Source organism: Pelodiscus sinensis, chromosome 2 (assembly GCF_052426305.1).
Source record: "Pelodiscus sinensis isolate ZL-2025 chromosome 2, ASM5242630v1, whole genome shotgun sequence".
Taxonomy (NCBI): Eukaryota; Metazoa; Chordata; order Testudines; family Trionychidae; genus Pelodiscus; species Pelodiscus sinensis.
The window spans coordinates 212,012,194-212,030,406 of record NC_143053.1 but is presented as its reverse complement, the minus strand read 5'-3'; the positions used below and the strand labels follow the sequence as shown (position 1 = coordinate 212,030,406).

The window sequence follows — 18,213 nt, the reverse complement described above, 5'->3', positions numbered from 1 at the left end:
ACTGTGGATTCAGTGGCCCGCATGATGGTGACTGGTGTCGTTATGCGTCGGGGGACATGTCTCCACGTCTCGGGAATTCCCCCGGACGTGCAGCATGCAATTCAGGACTTGCCCTTCGAGGGCAAAGCTCTGTTCTCGGAGCACACTGACTCTAGGCTCCATACCCTGAAGGACACTAGGTCCACCCTGAAGTCCTTGGACATCCACACGCCAGCTCCACAGCGGCGACAGCTGCCCTATAGGCAGCAGGGAAGGGCGCAGACCCAGGTCCCCCATGGGGATTACTGGAGGCGCCGTCCCTGGGCCTCCGGTGGAGGTTCCGGGGCGGCCGCGCACCCTCGGGTTTAGGGGTCGACGTCGTCGCCCCAGAACCGATACCCAGCGTGGAGATCCTCACAGTCCTTCCCATCAGGGCAAGCCTCAGTTTTGACGTCTCGTTCGAGAGTCCCATACCAATCTCCTGTCCTGGCCCCCTGTTTGAGGCCAGGCTATCCCTTTTTGCCCATGCTTGGGCCTTAATAACTTCAGATGCCTGGGTTCTGAACATTGTAAGTGCAGGCTACTCTATCCCTTTCCTAGGCCCGCCGCCCTCAAATCCCCCTTCGCTGTCTCTAGTAAGGGACACTCCTCACGAACACATCCTCTGTCAGGAGGTGTCTGTGCTCCTCGAAAAAGGAGCGATAGAGGAGGTTCCTCCGCAGCTGCAAGGAAGGGGTTTTTACTCCCGTTATTTTGTTGTCCCCAAACCGAAGGGAGGGGTCCGTCCTATCTTGGACCTCCGAGATCTAAACAAGGTGGTAGTAAAACACAAGTTCAGAATGGTGACCCTGGCATTGGTCATCCCAGTGCTACAATTAGGAGACTGGTATGCAACTCTCGACCTCAAGGACGCGTACTTCCACGTGGCAATCAGACACAGCCACAGGAGGTTCCTCAGGTTTATGGTGGGCCAATGCCATTTTCAGTTTACGGTGCTCCCTTTTGGTTTATGTACGGCACCTAGGGTATTCACGAAATGCATAGCAGTGGTTGCTGCATATTTCCGCAAACAAGGGGTGCATGTGTTTCCGTACCTTGACGACTGGCTGATCCGAGGTCGCTCGTACGGGCAGGTAAAAACTCACGTGGCACTCACAAGAACCCTTTTCCTAAGGTTAGGACTCCTGATAAATATTGAGAAGTCATCCCTGACTCCCTCGCATCAGATAGAATTTGTGGGAGCCCTCCTCGATTTGAGGGTGGCAAGGGTGTTCCTGCCCAAGAGCAGGTTCCTCTCCTTAGTGGAGCTGATCTCGGGGCTAACTCGGTCACCTATAATGACCCCTCGGGTCTGCTCCAGGCTTCTAGGCCATATGGCGGCATGTACGTACACGGTCCGCCATGCCAGGTTGCGGATTAGACTCATGCAGGCGTGGTTGGCGAAGGCCTTCAGCCAGTCCAGGGGTCTTTGGGACTCGATAATTACGGTGCCCAAAGTAATTCTGGACTCCCTCCTATGGTGGACCCAGGAACCTGTGGTACGCAGTGGGGTCCCGTTCAATACCCCTCCTCCCTCCCTGATGCTGGTCACCGATGTGTCCGACCTGGGCTTGGGAGTGCACCTGGGGCGACACAGAACTCAGGGCCGTTGGTCCCCCTCCGAGCGAGCCCTACACATAAACATCCGGGAATTGCGGGTGGTGAGGCGAGCCTGCGAAGCCTTCCTGCCAAGGCTCACCCACCGCTCGATCCTGGTTCGTATGGACAACACAGCGGCGGTCTTTTACCTCAACAAGCAGGGTGGGGCGCGTTCACCTCCCCTCTGAAAAGAGGCCCTGCAACTTTGGCATTTGTGTGTCATGCACGGCATCACACCTCAAGCGGAATACCTCCCGGGGTGCAAAAACCTGCTAGCGGACACGCTAAGCAGATCCTTTGGAGCCCATGAGTGGACCCTCAAGGACTCTGCTCTCCGCCAGGTTTTCCGCAGGTGGGGTTATCCCCGCCTAGACCTGTTCGCCTCGGCAAGCAGTGCCAAGTACAGGTACTACTGTTCCCTGCTGGGACTGGGGAAATATTCCCTGGGGGATGCCCTGACGACCGTGTGGCCAGAGGGCATCCTCTATGCCTTTCCCCCGTTTCCCCTAATTTCCAGGGTATTGACCAGGGTGAGGACATTTCAGTCCTCGATCATTCTCATAGCCCCCAGGTGGCCCAGACAGTTCTGGTTCCCCATCCTGGTGGACATGCTTGTCCAGGACCCAATAGCACTCCCTCCAGTCTGGGATCTGCTAACTCAACCCTGGGGCGAGGGGATCATGGTTCACCCGGATCTCCGGTCTCTCCATCTAACGGCATGGTTTATCCGTGGTTGAACCAACCTGAAAGGGAATGTTCCCAAGAGGTTCAGATGGTTCTCCTCAGTAGCAGGAAACCCTCTACTAGACGGTCATACGCTGCCAAGTGGCGGCGCTTCTCGTCTTGGGCGTCCCGGAGAGGAGTACACCCGTCCTCGGCTCCTATCCCAACTATTCTTGACTACCTTTTCCAGCTTCGGTCTAGTGGCCTATCTTTCTCTTCTATCAAAGTCCATGTGGCATCTCTCTCCGCCTTCCATGTTGGTATGGCAGGAGTCTCCCTTTTTTCTAACCCAGAGGTTAAACGGTTTCTTACTGGCCTGGAAAAGCTGTACCCATCGGTGAGGGCCCTGCTTCCCGCCTGGGACCTTAACGTGGTCCTCCACAGGCTTATGCTACCTCCCTTTGAACTGCTGGCCACGTGTTCCCTGCTGCACCTTTCATTGAAGGTTGCCTTTATCGTGGCCATTACATCGGCTCGAAGGGTGTCGGAACTAAGGGCGCTAACTATAGACCCACCCTACCTTGTCTTTTCCAATAACAATGTAAGGCTATGGCCTCATCCAGCCTTCCTTCCGAAGGTGGTATCACCATTCCACCTGTCCCGGGAGATAAATCTCCTGGGTGTTTTTCCCAAAGCCCATGCCTCCTCTAAGGAGCGGGCTCTGCACTCCCTGGACGCCAAGCGGGTGCTGGTGTTCTACATTGATAGGACCAGGCCGTTCCGTAAATCACATCAGTTGTTTATTGCATTCGGGGACAGGGTCAAAGGGTCGCCTATTTCCACGCAAAGGCTATCAAGATGGGTGGTGCAATGCATCACAGAATGCTATCACCTGGCTGGTAAAACCCCACCCAGGGTGAAGGCACACTCCACCAGGGCGCAGGCGTCCTCGGTGGCCTTTGGTGCCCAGGTACCGATCACAGAAATTTGCAGGGCAGCCACCTGGTCTTCCCTTCACACGTTTGCAACACACTATGCGCTACCTCTGCAGGCCAGGGAGGATGCAAGGGTGGGCTCTGCAGTCCTCAAATCTGTGATGTAAATATGTTTCCGGTTGTCTTGTTCTTAAATGGTACCTTATCAGTGTTGAATTGTTCAAATAAATCAGTTTATTGTTCACCTCACTTCATGACTCTGGTGGCATGACTGCTCCGACCCCTCCTCCGTGGGGTTTAGCTTGGTAGTCACCTACTTCAAATGGACATGAGCAACCTCTCGAAGAAGAAAAGAACGGTTTACTTACCTGTAACTGTTGTTCTTTGAGATGTGTTGCTCATGTCCATTCGACTCCCACCCTACCTCCCCTTCGTCGGAGTGTCCGGCAAGAAGGAACTGAGGTGGGGTAGCGCCGGCAGGGGTACTTATGCCCCGCTATGGCGGCGCCACTCCAGAGGGCTCCCTGCCGGCGCTATGGGTACCTCTAGGGAAAACGTTCCGGAAGACGCGGTGCGCACACCTACTTCGAATGGACATGAGTAACACATCTCGAAGAACAACAGTTACAGGTAAGTAACCGTTCTTTTCCTTAGTACAAAAAAGGAGCTTGGATTTTATATGAAGAGGAAGTAGAATTCTGCAGAAATAAAGTAATCTCTGAAATATCTATAGGCATTTTTCTAAGTGGTGAACACCAGTTACTTACATGAAATTGTGTCTGTCTCTTGGTCTAGGCGCATGAATGAAAACTTTTATTTTCCAGAATCTTAGCTTCATTGCAAGATATAATATTTGGTGTATATATACACTTCCAGACTGTACAGTGGCATTTTTACCTCTCAAAATTTAAGTATTTAAAACTGACTTTGTTAAAGCCATTTTTTTAGATTTTTTTTTTTCCTTTTTACATACAGGCAGTCCCCAGGTTACGTACAAGATAGGGACTGTAGGTTTGTTCTTAAGTTGAATTTGTATGTAAGTCGGAACTGGTACATATTGTAGGGGAAACTCTAGCCAAACATTTCTCCAGAGCTCAGTTTTATTCTCCCACACCTCACTTCCCTCAGTCCTTTATTCTCAAGCTGAGGTGTCTGCTGAGAAAAGCCGCTCCGCGTCTCCCTGGTCTGCTGGGGGGGGGGGGGGGCGGTAGCTTTGTGTCTCCCTGGTCTGCTGGGGGGAAGCAGCTAGTGCGGGGTTGCCTCACCCCGTTTGTAAGTAGGGATCCGATGTAAGTCGGATCCATGTAACCCGGGGACTGCCTGTACTTGTTAATCTTCTTGATAGTGAAATCTAATTCCTGATTAGTGATAAGCATTCATCTTTAGAATGTAATATGTGATTTATTTTCTCTATAATTCAAAGAACAATTGGTTGTTAATGATCATTACAAGGAAAAACTATTCTGATTGAGCCCTGAAGGTGTTTAATGCTTGTGTTCAGACATCATTTCATGGCATGCTCTGTTGCATGTTTACCAGGCACTTACTGTTAGCGAAAGTTTGACCATTTATATTCAGAGTTTTCTTTCTTGAGGAGCAGCGTACCATATACATAACACAGTTTCAGTTAACAGTCTCAACTTCATATGTTTTAACGAAAATAAAGTTGACATGTTTTGTTTGTTGGTTTTATTTGTTTCCCCTCTCCTGTTTTTAAGTGCAATATAATTTGGTTTTGACAGGAAATCTTGAGAAAAAACTGTTCTCAAAGACAAAACTATATGCTCAAGAGGGAAGAACAGCAAATAGGTGGAGTGCACCAACTTAGTTTGTCACTGCCACCAAAAGGGGAATGGGTAGAAAGAGCTTAGATAGTGGACCTGAGAATGGTAAGCCATAGTCAAAAAATTTATATAATTTTTATACTAGATCTGTAATATATTATTATGTTTTCATTTTTCATTGTGCTCTTTTGCCAAAACGAGCCACACTAAGGGTACATCTAGATTACATGCCCCTGCTGACAAAGGCATGTAAAATAGGCTATCCGACATAGTCAATGAAGCAGGGATTTAAATATCCTCGACTTCATTAAAATAAAAATGGCTGCCGCGCTGTGCCGGCTCAGCTGATCGTCGGCACAGCGCGTGGGTCAAGACGTGGCTCGATCAACAAGGGAAGCCTTTGTCGACTGCTCCTGTAAACCTCGTTTCATGGCAGCCATTTTTATTTTAATGAAGTTGGGGATATTTAAATCCCCGCTTCATTGACTATGTTGGGTAGCCTGTTTTACATGCCTCTGTCGGCAGAGGCATGAAATGGTATCAGTTGGAGATCTTTGTGAAGGTGGGTTTTTTCATTTTGTAATAATAGTGACTTATTGGAAATTACACTAATGTTGTAAAGTTAAGCAGTTATTTAACATTTTGCATTGTTAATTTTTAAAATATTTAAACAGAATAAATCGTGTTATGCTAGGGTAGCGTACACTGAAATGCATCCAGTCCTGAAACTTTTATAAGAAATATTGTTGCAGCAGCAGTTGCTCTCGAGCAAAAGAATTAATGTGTATTTTATCATTCTTTCCTTTTTAAATAATATGTTTGGTTTGAAACAGATCTTTATAGTCAAGACCTGAGTCTTCCATCAGGAGCTTTGCAGGCCGAAAGCTTTTATAACTGGGCCCTTCCTATGTAATTTAAGTGTTGTTTCTATTGCAGCCCTTGGATATTCCTGATGGTCGAAGAGCGCCCTTGCCTGCTCATTATCGTAGCAGTAGCACACGCAGCATTGATACACAGACTCCCTCTGTCCAAGAGCGCAGCAGCAGCTGCAGCAGCCACTCACCATGTGTCTCTCCCTTTTGTCCCCCGGAATCTCAGGATGGGAGTCCTTGCTCAACAGAAGATTTGCTATATGACCGTGATAAAGGTGAGAGTAGAACGGTCCATTTGAGCATACCGAGTGGTGTCCTGCCTTTACTTCTACACCTTAATTTCCTCATTAGATCAATGTTTTTCATTTTTTGTTTGGTTGTTATAGAAGGATTGCGGATGAGGACTCATCTTCAAGTTGGTTTTGTTTGTATACATGTTTTCCCCTCTTGTTTGTGAAATTTCACAAACATCTTCCATAAGTATGTCAGAGGAGCACAGCAAAGAGTCATAAGTACATAAGAAGGGTATAGCACAAAGAATGCAGAAAGCCACATGTATATGTTCAAAAAAGTGTTTCATAAAGGATTACATAGAATCTATATTCATTGCGTGTTGCTTGATCAGAATGGTGAATCTGTGAATGTTTATGAACCTGTTGAAAATAAATTATTTTTGCATTTTTCTAACATTACATCTGTAACTATCCAGTGAGATGCAAGAGAAGCCACATTTAATACTTAGAAATTGCTGATGGAGAACTGAATTTACATTTGGGTTGGGCTGCATTGCATACTCAAACAAGTTTTCAGAATGACTTCTCGGTTAATTTTATATTAAACCCACTGTCAATATTTTTCATTTTTCTCTGTCGAGATTGTATACGTCAGTAGAACTTGGTAGAGATGGAAGTTAGGGTTCCAATATTTGAAAGAGTTAACAGATATAGTATGTAATACACAATGATGTAAGTAGCATTGCTGTACACTGTAGTGTCATTAGCCTTTAGTAGTAGCATCTCAGTATGCTAGAGAGAAAATGTCATTGTGTGAATGGAAATCCCAGCATCCATAAATTTCATTTCCAGTACTTAGAGTGACAGAATAGTGTGTTTAATTTCAATTAGAAATCTAATTTGTTTTAGGACTAGTCAGATTCATTTTCCATTTTTGTAATTTTTTATTTGTTTCCCAGGTTATGCTTTTAGTAACTTGTCTTTGTTTCCTGATTGCCTACTATTTCTACATATTAGAATTTTGCTCACAGTATGAGTTGGTTCACTACACAACATCTGTTGCATATGTGGTACCATTGTTCTGTCAATTTAAATGTTGCTGTAAACCTGAGTAAAAATTCTAAAATGTCCCTATGTGACTGACCAGAGAGACTGATCATTTGAGTGGGAATTTCAATTTACTTTTATATGTAGCTTTTCTTGATGAATTATTTCAATAGCTATAAGCTTCTGTTTAGGAAAGTTGCCTAAAGTAATGGAGTGTTACTCCTTTTCAGCCCATTCTTGCTATAGATGTAAAATAAAAAAAAATAGTTCAATTGGATAAAAGCAATAATTATCTGAAGAAATTTCAGTTTTTAGAACAGTTTCCTTTACACCACTAACAAATGTAGGCTTCTACTTTATTGAGATAACTAATGTTTATTGTTAAGCGCATGCATAAATGTTTATAGGATTACTAAACATAGTCTAAATTACCTTTGGGTATATGTGTTTAGAAGAATCATCATCTAAGCTAGTATCTTTAGTTTCAGGTCCACAAGAGATCTCTTTTTGGGTATCACTCCTAGGATGAAGTTTAATACACTTGAAATTCTTTAATCAAGCAACCTCGGGAATACCAGAGGGCAGGGGTAGGCAAAAAGGCAAAAAAAAAGGTCCTGCCACTCTTCTGCCCCCAAGCCAATCGAGGCTGGGGACAGGAGAGCACATAGTCTCCTCCTCCATTGCCAGGGTCGTGCGGCACTTAGTCAACTCTGGCAGTTGATTCTTAAATTCCGCGTGCTCCTTACAGGGTGGGGTAGGGAGTGAGAGACTGTGAATTCTCCATCAGGACCTGGGATTGAGGGAAGCGCACAAAGTCTCCTCCCACCTTGCCCCTGCCCTGCAAGGGGCACACGGCAGTTTGACTCTAAGCTCTTGCAGGGCAGGGGAATGCACAAAGTCTCCTCCTGCTGCTAGGGGCTCGGGCGCCTACAGGGAACTACCAGCTGTTCAGAATAGCTGGCAGTTCTCTCTATTGCAGGAGGAGCAAAGATTTCACCATTCCCCCACCCCCAGGCCAATCAGGGTCTATGGGCAGGGAAGCATGGAAGTGCTCTGGCCCTTCCTTGTCCACTCGAGACCCCACCCCTTCTGGGGTAGCCCAGGGCCACTTCAGAAATTTCTGAAGTGTACTCCCATCTACAATTATTGCCCACCTCTGCCATAGGTTATGCTGGATGACAAATTTTGCTGAGCCAAGGAAAGTGCTGCAGGATCTGGGTGTGAGAAGGTGGGATACTTGCCCAGGGACACGTGTGGTTCCACGCTACCCGCCACTCTCAGGCACTGCCGACCCTGGGGGAAGTGGCTGTGTGTGCTGCCTTTGCCCTAGCTGGAGGACGTTATGTGTCTGTGAAAGGGTTAGGCAGTGGATTCCACAGTGGTAATCTGTATTCAAGGTTTCTGAATGTCTTAAGTAAGAAATCATTTTCTTTTTTAACTAAGATTTTGGAGTTGATTCACTAGTGTACTAAAGTACAGTGCAACACTGAGTGGTGCAGTTAAGGTTTAAAGTTTTTCCTGTGTATATTTCTCTGCTGATTTTTTTTTAAAATACACCTTTTATTATGATATAATTCAGATAGAATAAGATTGTCTTTTTATGGGGAATAGTTACTCTTTTTGTTCCTGAAGAATGTTACTTGTCTGTCTTTAACTCTGGAAGAAGGTAATAGTGGGGAAAAAAAATTAATCGTGGAACTGTTTGTCATCTAAAAAAGATCAGACTCATCTAAAAAGGGTTGGTACAATGTGCGAGTTGGCCTGGCTCCAAAACCAGCAGGGACCAAGAGGGCAAAAATGGAAGTCCTTTTTCATTAATGGGCAGTATATCTGTAAATTCTGTGTTGCTTTTGTCCCAGTCACATCACTAATTTAAAAAAAAAAAAGTTAACTCAGAGTAAGTTTGCTTAAATGTGTTTCCTCTAAACACATGTGCTAAAATGCAAAGAAATGGATTCAGTTGCAGTTAGGAATGCACAAATCTAAACTTGACAACAAATGAAGAGAGTAAACATTCTATAAGAAAATCTTTTATTTTTGCAGAAGTGTAATGGTGGTGTTTTTATTTAAATGTTTTAAGAATGTGAGTTTTAAAGGTTTTTTTTTTTTAAGTTATATGTCTTGGATTATCTTCTGGTTAGAAAATGAAGACAAACTGAAATATTTTTCAAATTTGAATTGCTTTTCAACTGTCAGATTTTTGGAGGGGAGGAAGAAAGCTGACAGTTGTTAGTTTTGCTGCTGAGCTTCAAAAGTAGCAGTGGCATTTCCTATGTACATGGGTCTTAGAACTGGCTATTGGATTTTTAATGATTTTTAGCCTGAGTACATATTCATACAGCATTGGTGACAGACTCATAGTTTCTAAAGTTATACAATCTGTAATAGTTTTATTGTGCCTAGCTTGCAGATGCTATTCTATAGAATAGATTAATTATCATTATGAAAATACTAAGACAAAGGTTTTTTAATTTAACCAATATGCAAATTAACCTTGCTCTGTTTGCTGCACTCTATTTTTGGATGTTACGTGAGGACATGTAAACAAGACAAACAAATTCACTGTGTTGGGAAAACTAAGCAATTAGCTCTTATTTAGAAGGGATACTACTTATACAGGAAGGACAGGATATCTGTTCTCGATAGAAGCATCAGACTGAAGTGATTAAAATTAGCTGTTTCTCCTCCTTCCAGTTCTCACCAAACATTACATCACAGAACGACCAGGGCCATGCTATTTTTTAGCAAATTTATAATCAGTTTCTATAGACAGTTCAGTAAATTTCTGGCATTGCTAATCAACAGTCAGATGAACATATGCCCTTCTTTGCAGTCAGACATTTTAAGATTTGAAAAGCTTTCCACTACATGAAAACAATGTAAGTATTGTAAATTCTAGATGATATTTTCTGCTTCTTCCCCAATTTGGGCCTCGTTTTCTCTTCCAGTGGGGGGAAAAAACATGCTTTGGTTTACGACTGCAAAATATAATTAAGGATATTCAGCTGCTTCTGAATGTGTTTCTTAATAGAAAATGAAAGTTAATCAAGCCTTATGAGCAGTAAGGGGAGCCAACTCCACTGTCCAGACACGATACGACTACATTTCTAAAGCATCTTTTCCTTCCTCTGTTAAACTGTGCTTTGGCCACAGGCCTTCATTTGCTGCTCTTTGAAACCGATCAGCTGTTTAGATTACATTTCTATAAGGAACTACTTAATCTAATGAATTTTTCAGTAGAAAATGAAAGTAAACTCTAGGAAGGGAAACTATCATAGTTTCTGCGATGGGACAGTGATTCTAAATTCGAGAGCATGTGATGAAAAAAATTCAGTGGCAACTGTTTTAAAAAATGTTTAGATTTTAGGCTGGTAAGAGGCACTTCCAGTGCATTAAAACTATCAACTCTTCTTCAGATACAGATTCATGACATTGGTGTCACCCTACTGCATCTAATATTTAGGTGTAGATACACTATGCGATTAACCAATGTGTAGATAGATTACACGATTAACCAATAAGCCCGGTTTTATCGGTTAATCCTGTCATCTGCACGCATTCCTTCGCCTCCTTTCTGCCTCTGTATCAGCACCTAATCTGCTTGTTACACCCTTGCCCCCCAAGCTGCTGCCTCTGATAGAAAAGCAGCAACATGAAAGGTGAGGGGGGCAGGCGGGATCAGATATGCATGGGGAGCCAGCTCTTTGAACCCACCTGCCCCCCCTTGTCCCTACGGGGGAGGGAGGAGACAGGCAGTAGCATTGGGGGGCAGGGGAGGCTGCTTCGTGGCAGTAGATGCTGTCTGTATGGGGTCCAAGCTCCCTGTGGGCAGATGCTTCTCTGGCATCCCACAGAGCAGCTTGTGTCTGCAGCAAGCCTGGGGACCACCCCAGATAGAGGCTGCTGCCACGGAGCAGCCTCTGTCTGCAGGGAGCTCGGCCCCCCTGTCTGTATCACGGGGCAGCAGCATGGGGCAGCTGGTGGAGCCAGTCTGTGCAGGGATCTGATTTTTAAACCAGCTCCTCTCATGGTCTGGCGCCCACCCGCCACCCCATTCTGTGCCTCTTATAGAGAGGCAGTAGCGCAAGGTGGCAGGGGGTTCCCCGGGAGTGGGGCCGAAGCACACTGACTGCTGGCCCAGCCCCTGAGGACTATCGCATAGTTATGGAGCTAATTGATAATATTTTATGCAGTTATATGACTACTCATTTACATATTATCTAAAATGCCTACTAAGACTAACTTTAGAGATCCAGTCTTATCGAGGAATATGTGAGCTCTCTAAGCCTGTCCTGCTAAAATTGTAATGTAGAATTTGGTTTCTCATCAGAGAGTCAACCAGTCGAAGAGTTGGTTCATATTTACTCTTACATGCAGATTTCCTTCACAGTGGTCTCTTGCCTAGCAGTTTAGAATAGTAGCTCTTAAGTAAGCTACAGTTCCTCAGGAATTTGTTTCAGCAACATTTTGTGCTTCAAAGAAGACTAATATTAAAGTAATTCTAGACTCATGGAAAGAGAAGAAGAAAAACTAATGATGATTATGTAGAGACGAAAGTAGGAGAGGATTATTTATACATCTGCCAGGCAAACTAAATTATGTAAGAATAATCATAACATATAAACCAGCCTGCTTTAAAATATATTTTAATGGGGGGAAACCTTTACTGTGTATAACCTTTTCTTGAATGATTTAGTGATAAGTATTTACTTCTAAATTTTACTTGGAGGCTCAGGATGGTATTGTATGATGGGGACCCCAAGCAGCATGCTGATAGAGGTGCCATCTTTTCAGTGAAACATAAAAATGAACTCTTGTGTACTTACTAAAAGTCCCTTTGCATTTTCACAAAGGCTTCATGTCCTGGCTGAATTCCAGTTTGAGTAACTATATTCTATCCACCTGGATTATTTGCACCCAAAGTTTCAATTTCATATAGTATATTGATAAACTTTCTGGTCTAAAGGTTTTACTGTTCTGTACAACTATCACTTCATTTGTATATTCTACTCCAAGATTAGCTGCACTTCAGAGGAGGCTGTTGAAAGGAGTCCTTTATATCTGGAGCTGTATCCTGCAGTCCTGACTTGGCCAAAACTCCCATTTAATTCTCTTTTAGTGGGAGATTTGGCTAAATTAGGACTGCAGAGGATCTGGCTCATGTCTTGTAAAGTTTTTATAAAGTGCATAGAGAAACTACAAAAAAAAAGTAATTCTAAGGGTTGCTAGAAGAGGTTCTCCCCCCCCCCCTTTTTTTTAAGGGGTCCATCTACCACTCAAAATTAATAGTTAAATGTTGCAGGTTACCTCTTATATCTGTCCTTTTTGTGTAAGTACAGTCAGAGGACAGTATCGTCATTGTTGATCCATATCTAGAGATTTAAAAACGCTTTGTTACATAATTAATCTGTATGTGCCCTATTTAATTTAATTGTGTATGTCAAATTTACTTAAATTGTAAACATGTTCTAATTCATAAGCATAAAATAGCATTCAATATGTATACATTTTAAGTTTACAGTTGTATAACTTGGAACTCCTGTCCGAAAAAACTGTTTGCCAAGGCAGACTTCATTGTAGTAATGGTGGAAAAAAAAAGAACATAAATGTTACATCTTACATTTTCCTACTTATCTTTTGTCACTGCTGCCTTAACGAAATTTGATTCGTTCATTTACTAAAATTGTAGGCTTCCAACTGCCAACATTTTGCATACTCAGCCCAATGCATCAAAAAATTAAGCCGTGTTCATCATTCTTCATGTAACTTCATCTGCAGTAAGTCTTCTGGTACTGGAAATGTAACTGACTATTTTGTTGATACTTTTCCAAGGAGAGCAGAATTGAGCTTGCAGAAGTGAGTCACACAGTATGTGCAGAATTGAGCTTTACAGCACTGACAATATTAAAAAAACTTGTGTCAATAAACTGAGCATAAGTGCCTCAAAACAAGGGAAGGATACAAAAATACATCTGAACCATATTTTGTAGCAGCGAAATCAGTGTTGACAGTTCCACAGTCCTGTGGAAAATGGAGGGGAAATAGGATTGAAACATGACAAAGCAGCATGCAAGCAATTTAGTAGTATTTAAAAACATGTTTTAGAAATTTAATGTTGCATGTACTTGATGATAGAGGTAGACCAGCCATTCAGAGCAGCTAACCTGGGAGCTTGAGTTGGATAAGATCAGATACAGAGGTACATTAGGCATATGGCAACAAAATAAGGTTAGAGCGCACACCCCACTAGCTGATGGAGATAAAATAATGACTTCATTGGAGGAAACCATGCACCCCTGCCTCCAAAGGAGTAGTGTTTGGGAAGAATTATTTGTATGATTATTAAAATGCATATTACTTATTTTTAAATATGAAAATTACAATGGATGTTTCTGAACTTATTACTGGTGGTATCTACTTCACTACAGCTTTACCATATGAGATATTGGCACTACTGAAGACCATTTTAAGAAACTGTAAAGACTCTCCTTCCTGGTTTAAATACAGGTATAATTATAGGCTTGTGATTTTGTTTTTGCAGCTCTGGAAAAAAAACCCTGTAGGGTTTTATGAAATGAAGCACAAAGCACGTACTGTGTGACTCACTTCATAAGCATATGTATTCTTCAGACATTAAAATCACACATTCTGTCTAAAATGAAAGTCTTTCTATTCTGTAACACACATCCACCCACCTATTAGCTTGTATTAGCTTGCTAACCATCCCCCTACTTTATATCCGCCTCTTAGATATTAATTATTTTTACCAATTTACTTAATTTGTCCTATAACAGTTTGAAGCAAAGAAATCCAAACTAAAACTTTCATCAGCTAGTATGCGGGCTATTCTGAATTTGGCTGTTACCTCTCTTGGGTTTACTTCTACCGTTTTCTTTTGGTTTGGTGCAGTAAACAGTAATACAGCCTCATTTTCAAACAGATTGGCTGTGTCTACACTGGCATGAATTTCCGGAAATGCTTAAAACGGAATACTATTCCGTTTTCAGTTTTTCCGGAAAAGGAGCATCTACATTGGCAGGCTGCTTTTCTGGAAAAGCCCTTTTTCCGGAAAAGCGTCTGTGGCCAATGTAGACGCGCTTTTCTGCAAAAGAGCCCCGATCGCCATTTTCACAATCGGGGCTTTTTTCCGGAAAAGACTACTGTGCTGTCTACACTGGCCCTTTTCCGGAACAGTGTTCCGGAATAAGGACTTATGCCCAAGCGGGAGCAGAATAGTTTTTCTGGAATAGCGGCTGATTTTGTACAGTAGAGCGTCGTTGCTTTTCCAGAAATTCAAGGGCCAGTGTAGACAGCTCGCAGCTTATTCCGGAGAAGCGGCTGATTTTCTGGAATAAGTGGCCCAGTGTAGACACAGCCACTTAATGTAGAGACTTGAATCTTCAATTTTAAATGCTAGAGGAGGGGGAATGAACACAGGATTATATTCCATCAACCACATTTCAGTCTTCCTGTTCTGATTCAGCATATCACCTTTACATATGGGTTGTGTCTAGATTGGCATGATTTTCTGGAAATGCTTTTAACTTAAAATCACTTTTTGCGGAAAAGCGTCTGTGCCAATATAGATGCGCTTTTTCGCAAAAAAGCCCTCATCACCATTTTCGCGATTGGGGCTTTTTTGCAGAAAACAAATCTGAGCTGTCTACACTGGCGTTTTTGCGCAAAAGTTTTGCACAAAAGGGACTTTTGCCTGAACGGGAGCAGCATAGTATTTCCACAAGAAGCACTGGTTTCTTACAGTAGGAAGTCAGTGCTTTTGCGGAAATTCAAGCGGCTTTGTAAACAGCTGGCAAGTTTTTCCGGAAAAGCGGCTGATTTTCCAGAAAAACTGACCAGTCTAGACACAGCCAACGGGTCAGCATGCTAGTCAAGTAATGGAAAGACTCTAAAAGGATCTTAACAGGATCTTAACACTGTCAGCTTGACAAATCTCTACTACTTTTTGGAGACAGGTAACACCTACTATCCTGTAATTAAGAGGTCCATGCTCACTCTTGAGGAAGAAACCTTGAAACATACTACAAAAGTGCTATTAAGAAAATTAAGAAAAAAATTTCCTCATCTCTGTTGTAGCACTATTCAGGGAAATTGTGGTTAAGTTTGTAATGGCCCTTAACTGTGAAATAGTGATCAAAACCCCCTATCATTTAAATTGATTATATTTGTGAGTGATAATTATACCATTACTTTTGCAGAATGTTTTGTGGGTTCTGAAAGTGGACTTAAAATGAATTGAGTCTCTGTAGTGATTTAGGGTAGCCTGTGCTAGTGGATCAAAGTGCAAGATTGTGCTGTAAGTAGATTTTCCCCTGTTGTATGAAAGACCAACAGAAACAACAGGGGAAAATAAAACATTCACAAATAGGAAAATGTATGTGGGAACCCATAGAAATTATCTGGGGGAACTCAGATACAGAAACAATTCTTATGGTGGGATTCGCAAGGGGGACTTCAGTGCTTTTCTGCCTAATGACAATCAAAACCTGGAATTAGGTGCCGAGACTCTCTGTACAATTTATGAGAGCAGCAAGATGCCTTAAAAAAGGATTTGCATAACCCAGTGCACTGAATGGAGAACTGCCTAAACTAGTCAGTAGGAACGGCTAAGGAGTATGCCTTAAGCTCTGCCCCTCCAAAAGTGTTAGGTGCTTATCTCTGGGCCAGAGTAAATCATCTTAATGTGCAGTTAAGTGCCAAAGTCAGTGTAGCATTTTGTCTTAAATAGTGGTGGTGGTGTACCCTTTATAACCTTTAGCCCAGGAATGGGGAACCTCAGACCCGGAGGCTGGATCATCCCCGAGGCTCACAGCCCCCTTCCGTTGGGGAACCTGAGCTGATGCTCCAGCCACTCCCCCCTAGCATACAAAAATCTACTAGCCTGGGTTCCCCTAGGCTCTGGTGTGCAAAAGGAATGTGAGGAGTGTCTTTCTGCTTCTCAGTCGGGTGCAGCATCTGTGAGGGGGTTTTGTGTGCGGCCCCGACTGATTTTTCTGTGGGTCAGTGGCCCCCAACCCAACAGTTTCCTCACCCCTGCCTTAACCCAGTGGTTAGGCCATTCATCCACAAAGTCAGAAATGTCCATTCTTCCACATCCAAAGCAGGGATTTAATCTTGAATCTCTCATGTCCTAGGTATGTCTAATCGCTTTTGAATCCCTTCCTTAACTTTTTTTTTTAAACTGATTAGATTTCAAGTTACCATTGTCTCCTTAACCATGATGTTCCATTTTCACAATGAGCTGCGATGGGGACAGTTAGCTTTGCCTCCCATGCTACTGGTATCACAAAGACCACTTAATAGCAAGAAATGCCTCAAATTTCATCCCAAGAAATGTCACCCTAAGAAATGCCTCAAATTTCAGTGAGAAATGAATTAACGTATTCACATCATAGTCAAGATGAACCCTTTGAGTTCCCCCAAATTATTAAACATCATCCTGTTGCACCTACCCGACTATTTTAATGAAAGTCTTTGCTTCATGATAAATCAGACAGAAAAACTTGCTCACTAGCTCAAGTATGTCGGCTCTGTGATTCTACGGTCCACTTTTGTAACAAACTGTAACACTGAAAAAATAAAAAAACACCTATGTCCTACAATTGGTGCTTAGAAGGAAGAATACAAAGAATGTTCAAAGTTTTACTTTATTATAGATATTTAAAAGGTAAATTGTGCAGCCAGATTATTCAGGTGAGGTTGGAGGGAGGAGTACAAATCTGTTTCATTTTCATTAATTCTTGTGCTACTCAGAAGGCTGTTGAAGGCAACATTTCTGCTAAAGTATATGCTGTGTACAATCACTTTCAATTACCTTGTTTATTCAGTGAAAAGGCATACAGAACTCTACATTATCATAACCACTTGTAATTCTTCTGCATGTGCTATACATATTATCCAGTTCATTTACATTTTTTGAAATACATAATAAAGAACTTATTTGTTTCCAGGATTACAGCTCTGCTTTATTCAATCTGCTATGTTCTGGATAAAAATATCCTCCTATTATGTGCTGTTGTATGGTAGATTACTGCTGCACTGAAGCTTTTATTCAGAAGAAATGTGCTATACAAGGGTGTTAGAAATAGTCTGCGATAAAGGGAGCATTGTGGTAGAGGTGAACTGGCATTAGAAACTAAATTGTGAAAAAGGCATCTTGTTTGGAAATCAAATTTAATTAAAAAGCACTCTCAATCACTAGTAATATAACTGCTTTAAATTTTCAGACAGTGGGAGTAGCTCACCGTTGCCCAAGTATGCCTCATCTCCCAAACCAAACAACAGCTACATGTTCAAACGAGAGCCCCCAGAGGGATGTGAGCGAGTGAAGGTCTTTGAGGAAATGTCGTAAGTAATGCCTTTTATATCAGCTGGTATCTGCAAAGCAGTAAGCCTTTTTACTGAACCTATTCAATTGCAGATGAATAAACTACTCCAGCTGATGAGTTTTCAGGAGCAAACTGTTCTTAGAGAGTTTGACCAGGCGAGAAGCTGAAGTGTTCATGTTGGCTTGAAGAGGACTGGAGTATTTTATGCTTGAACTTTTTACTGTTTATAAAAGGCAAACAAGAAAAGCAAAGAAGACATGGAAGACTTATGTTTTCAAATTATGTCCAGCATTTATAAATTCTTTTCTTTATAATCTTACCAGTTTTTGTTCATTTTATAAAATGTTCATGTTCTAAAACAAAAAGTTAGGAGCAGGCATTTTTGTATTTTTATCTCTCTCTCTCTCTCTCACACACACACAATTGAAATAGAAAGTGTAAAAGTAGATAAAGACTTAAATTTACAGTAGAGGGTTTGCCCAGTAGTTTTGGGGTACCACTGTGTGCTGTTGTGTGAGATCAGAATTTGAACTCCTGGCCTTCACCTCCCCCCGCGACCAGCAGTTCTCTAGCTATGCTGTAGGGTAGAGGTTGGAGCCAGGAGAGCATGTTCTGCTTCAGTAGCATTCCCTGCTGGATAAGGAGCAGTGTTTGTTGGGGTCTTGAGGAAGGCTCCAGACTAGTAGATGGATAAGAGGAAAGGAAAACTTTATTTT

General features: G+C 42.7%; 1 protein-coding gene across 4 annotated transcripts in view; it reads left to right on the top strand.

The window, feature by feature from the left end:
* The window catches only part of GLCCI1 (glucocorticoid induced 1), an 88,507-nt gene that overhangs the window by 67,099 nt on the left and 3,195 nt on the right, over window positions 1–18,213 (top strand). For 2 of the 4 annotated variants that reach the window (XM_075922316.2, XM_006114515.4), the window contains exons 6-7: window positions 5,936–6,146; window positions 17,396–17,516. In XM_075922316.2, coding sequence (XP_075778431.1) covers window positions 5,936–6,146; window positions 17,396–17,516 — 332 coding nt within the window. The remainder of the gene's footprint in view (window positions 1–5,935; window positions 6,147–17,395; window positions 17,517–18,213) is intronic. The other 2 variants (XM_089776688.1, XM_089776687.1) reach the window with 1 other exon arrangement.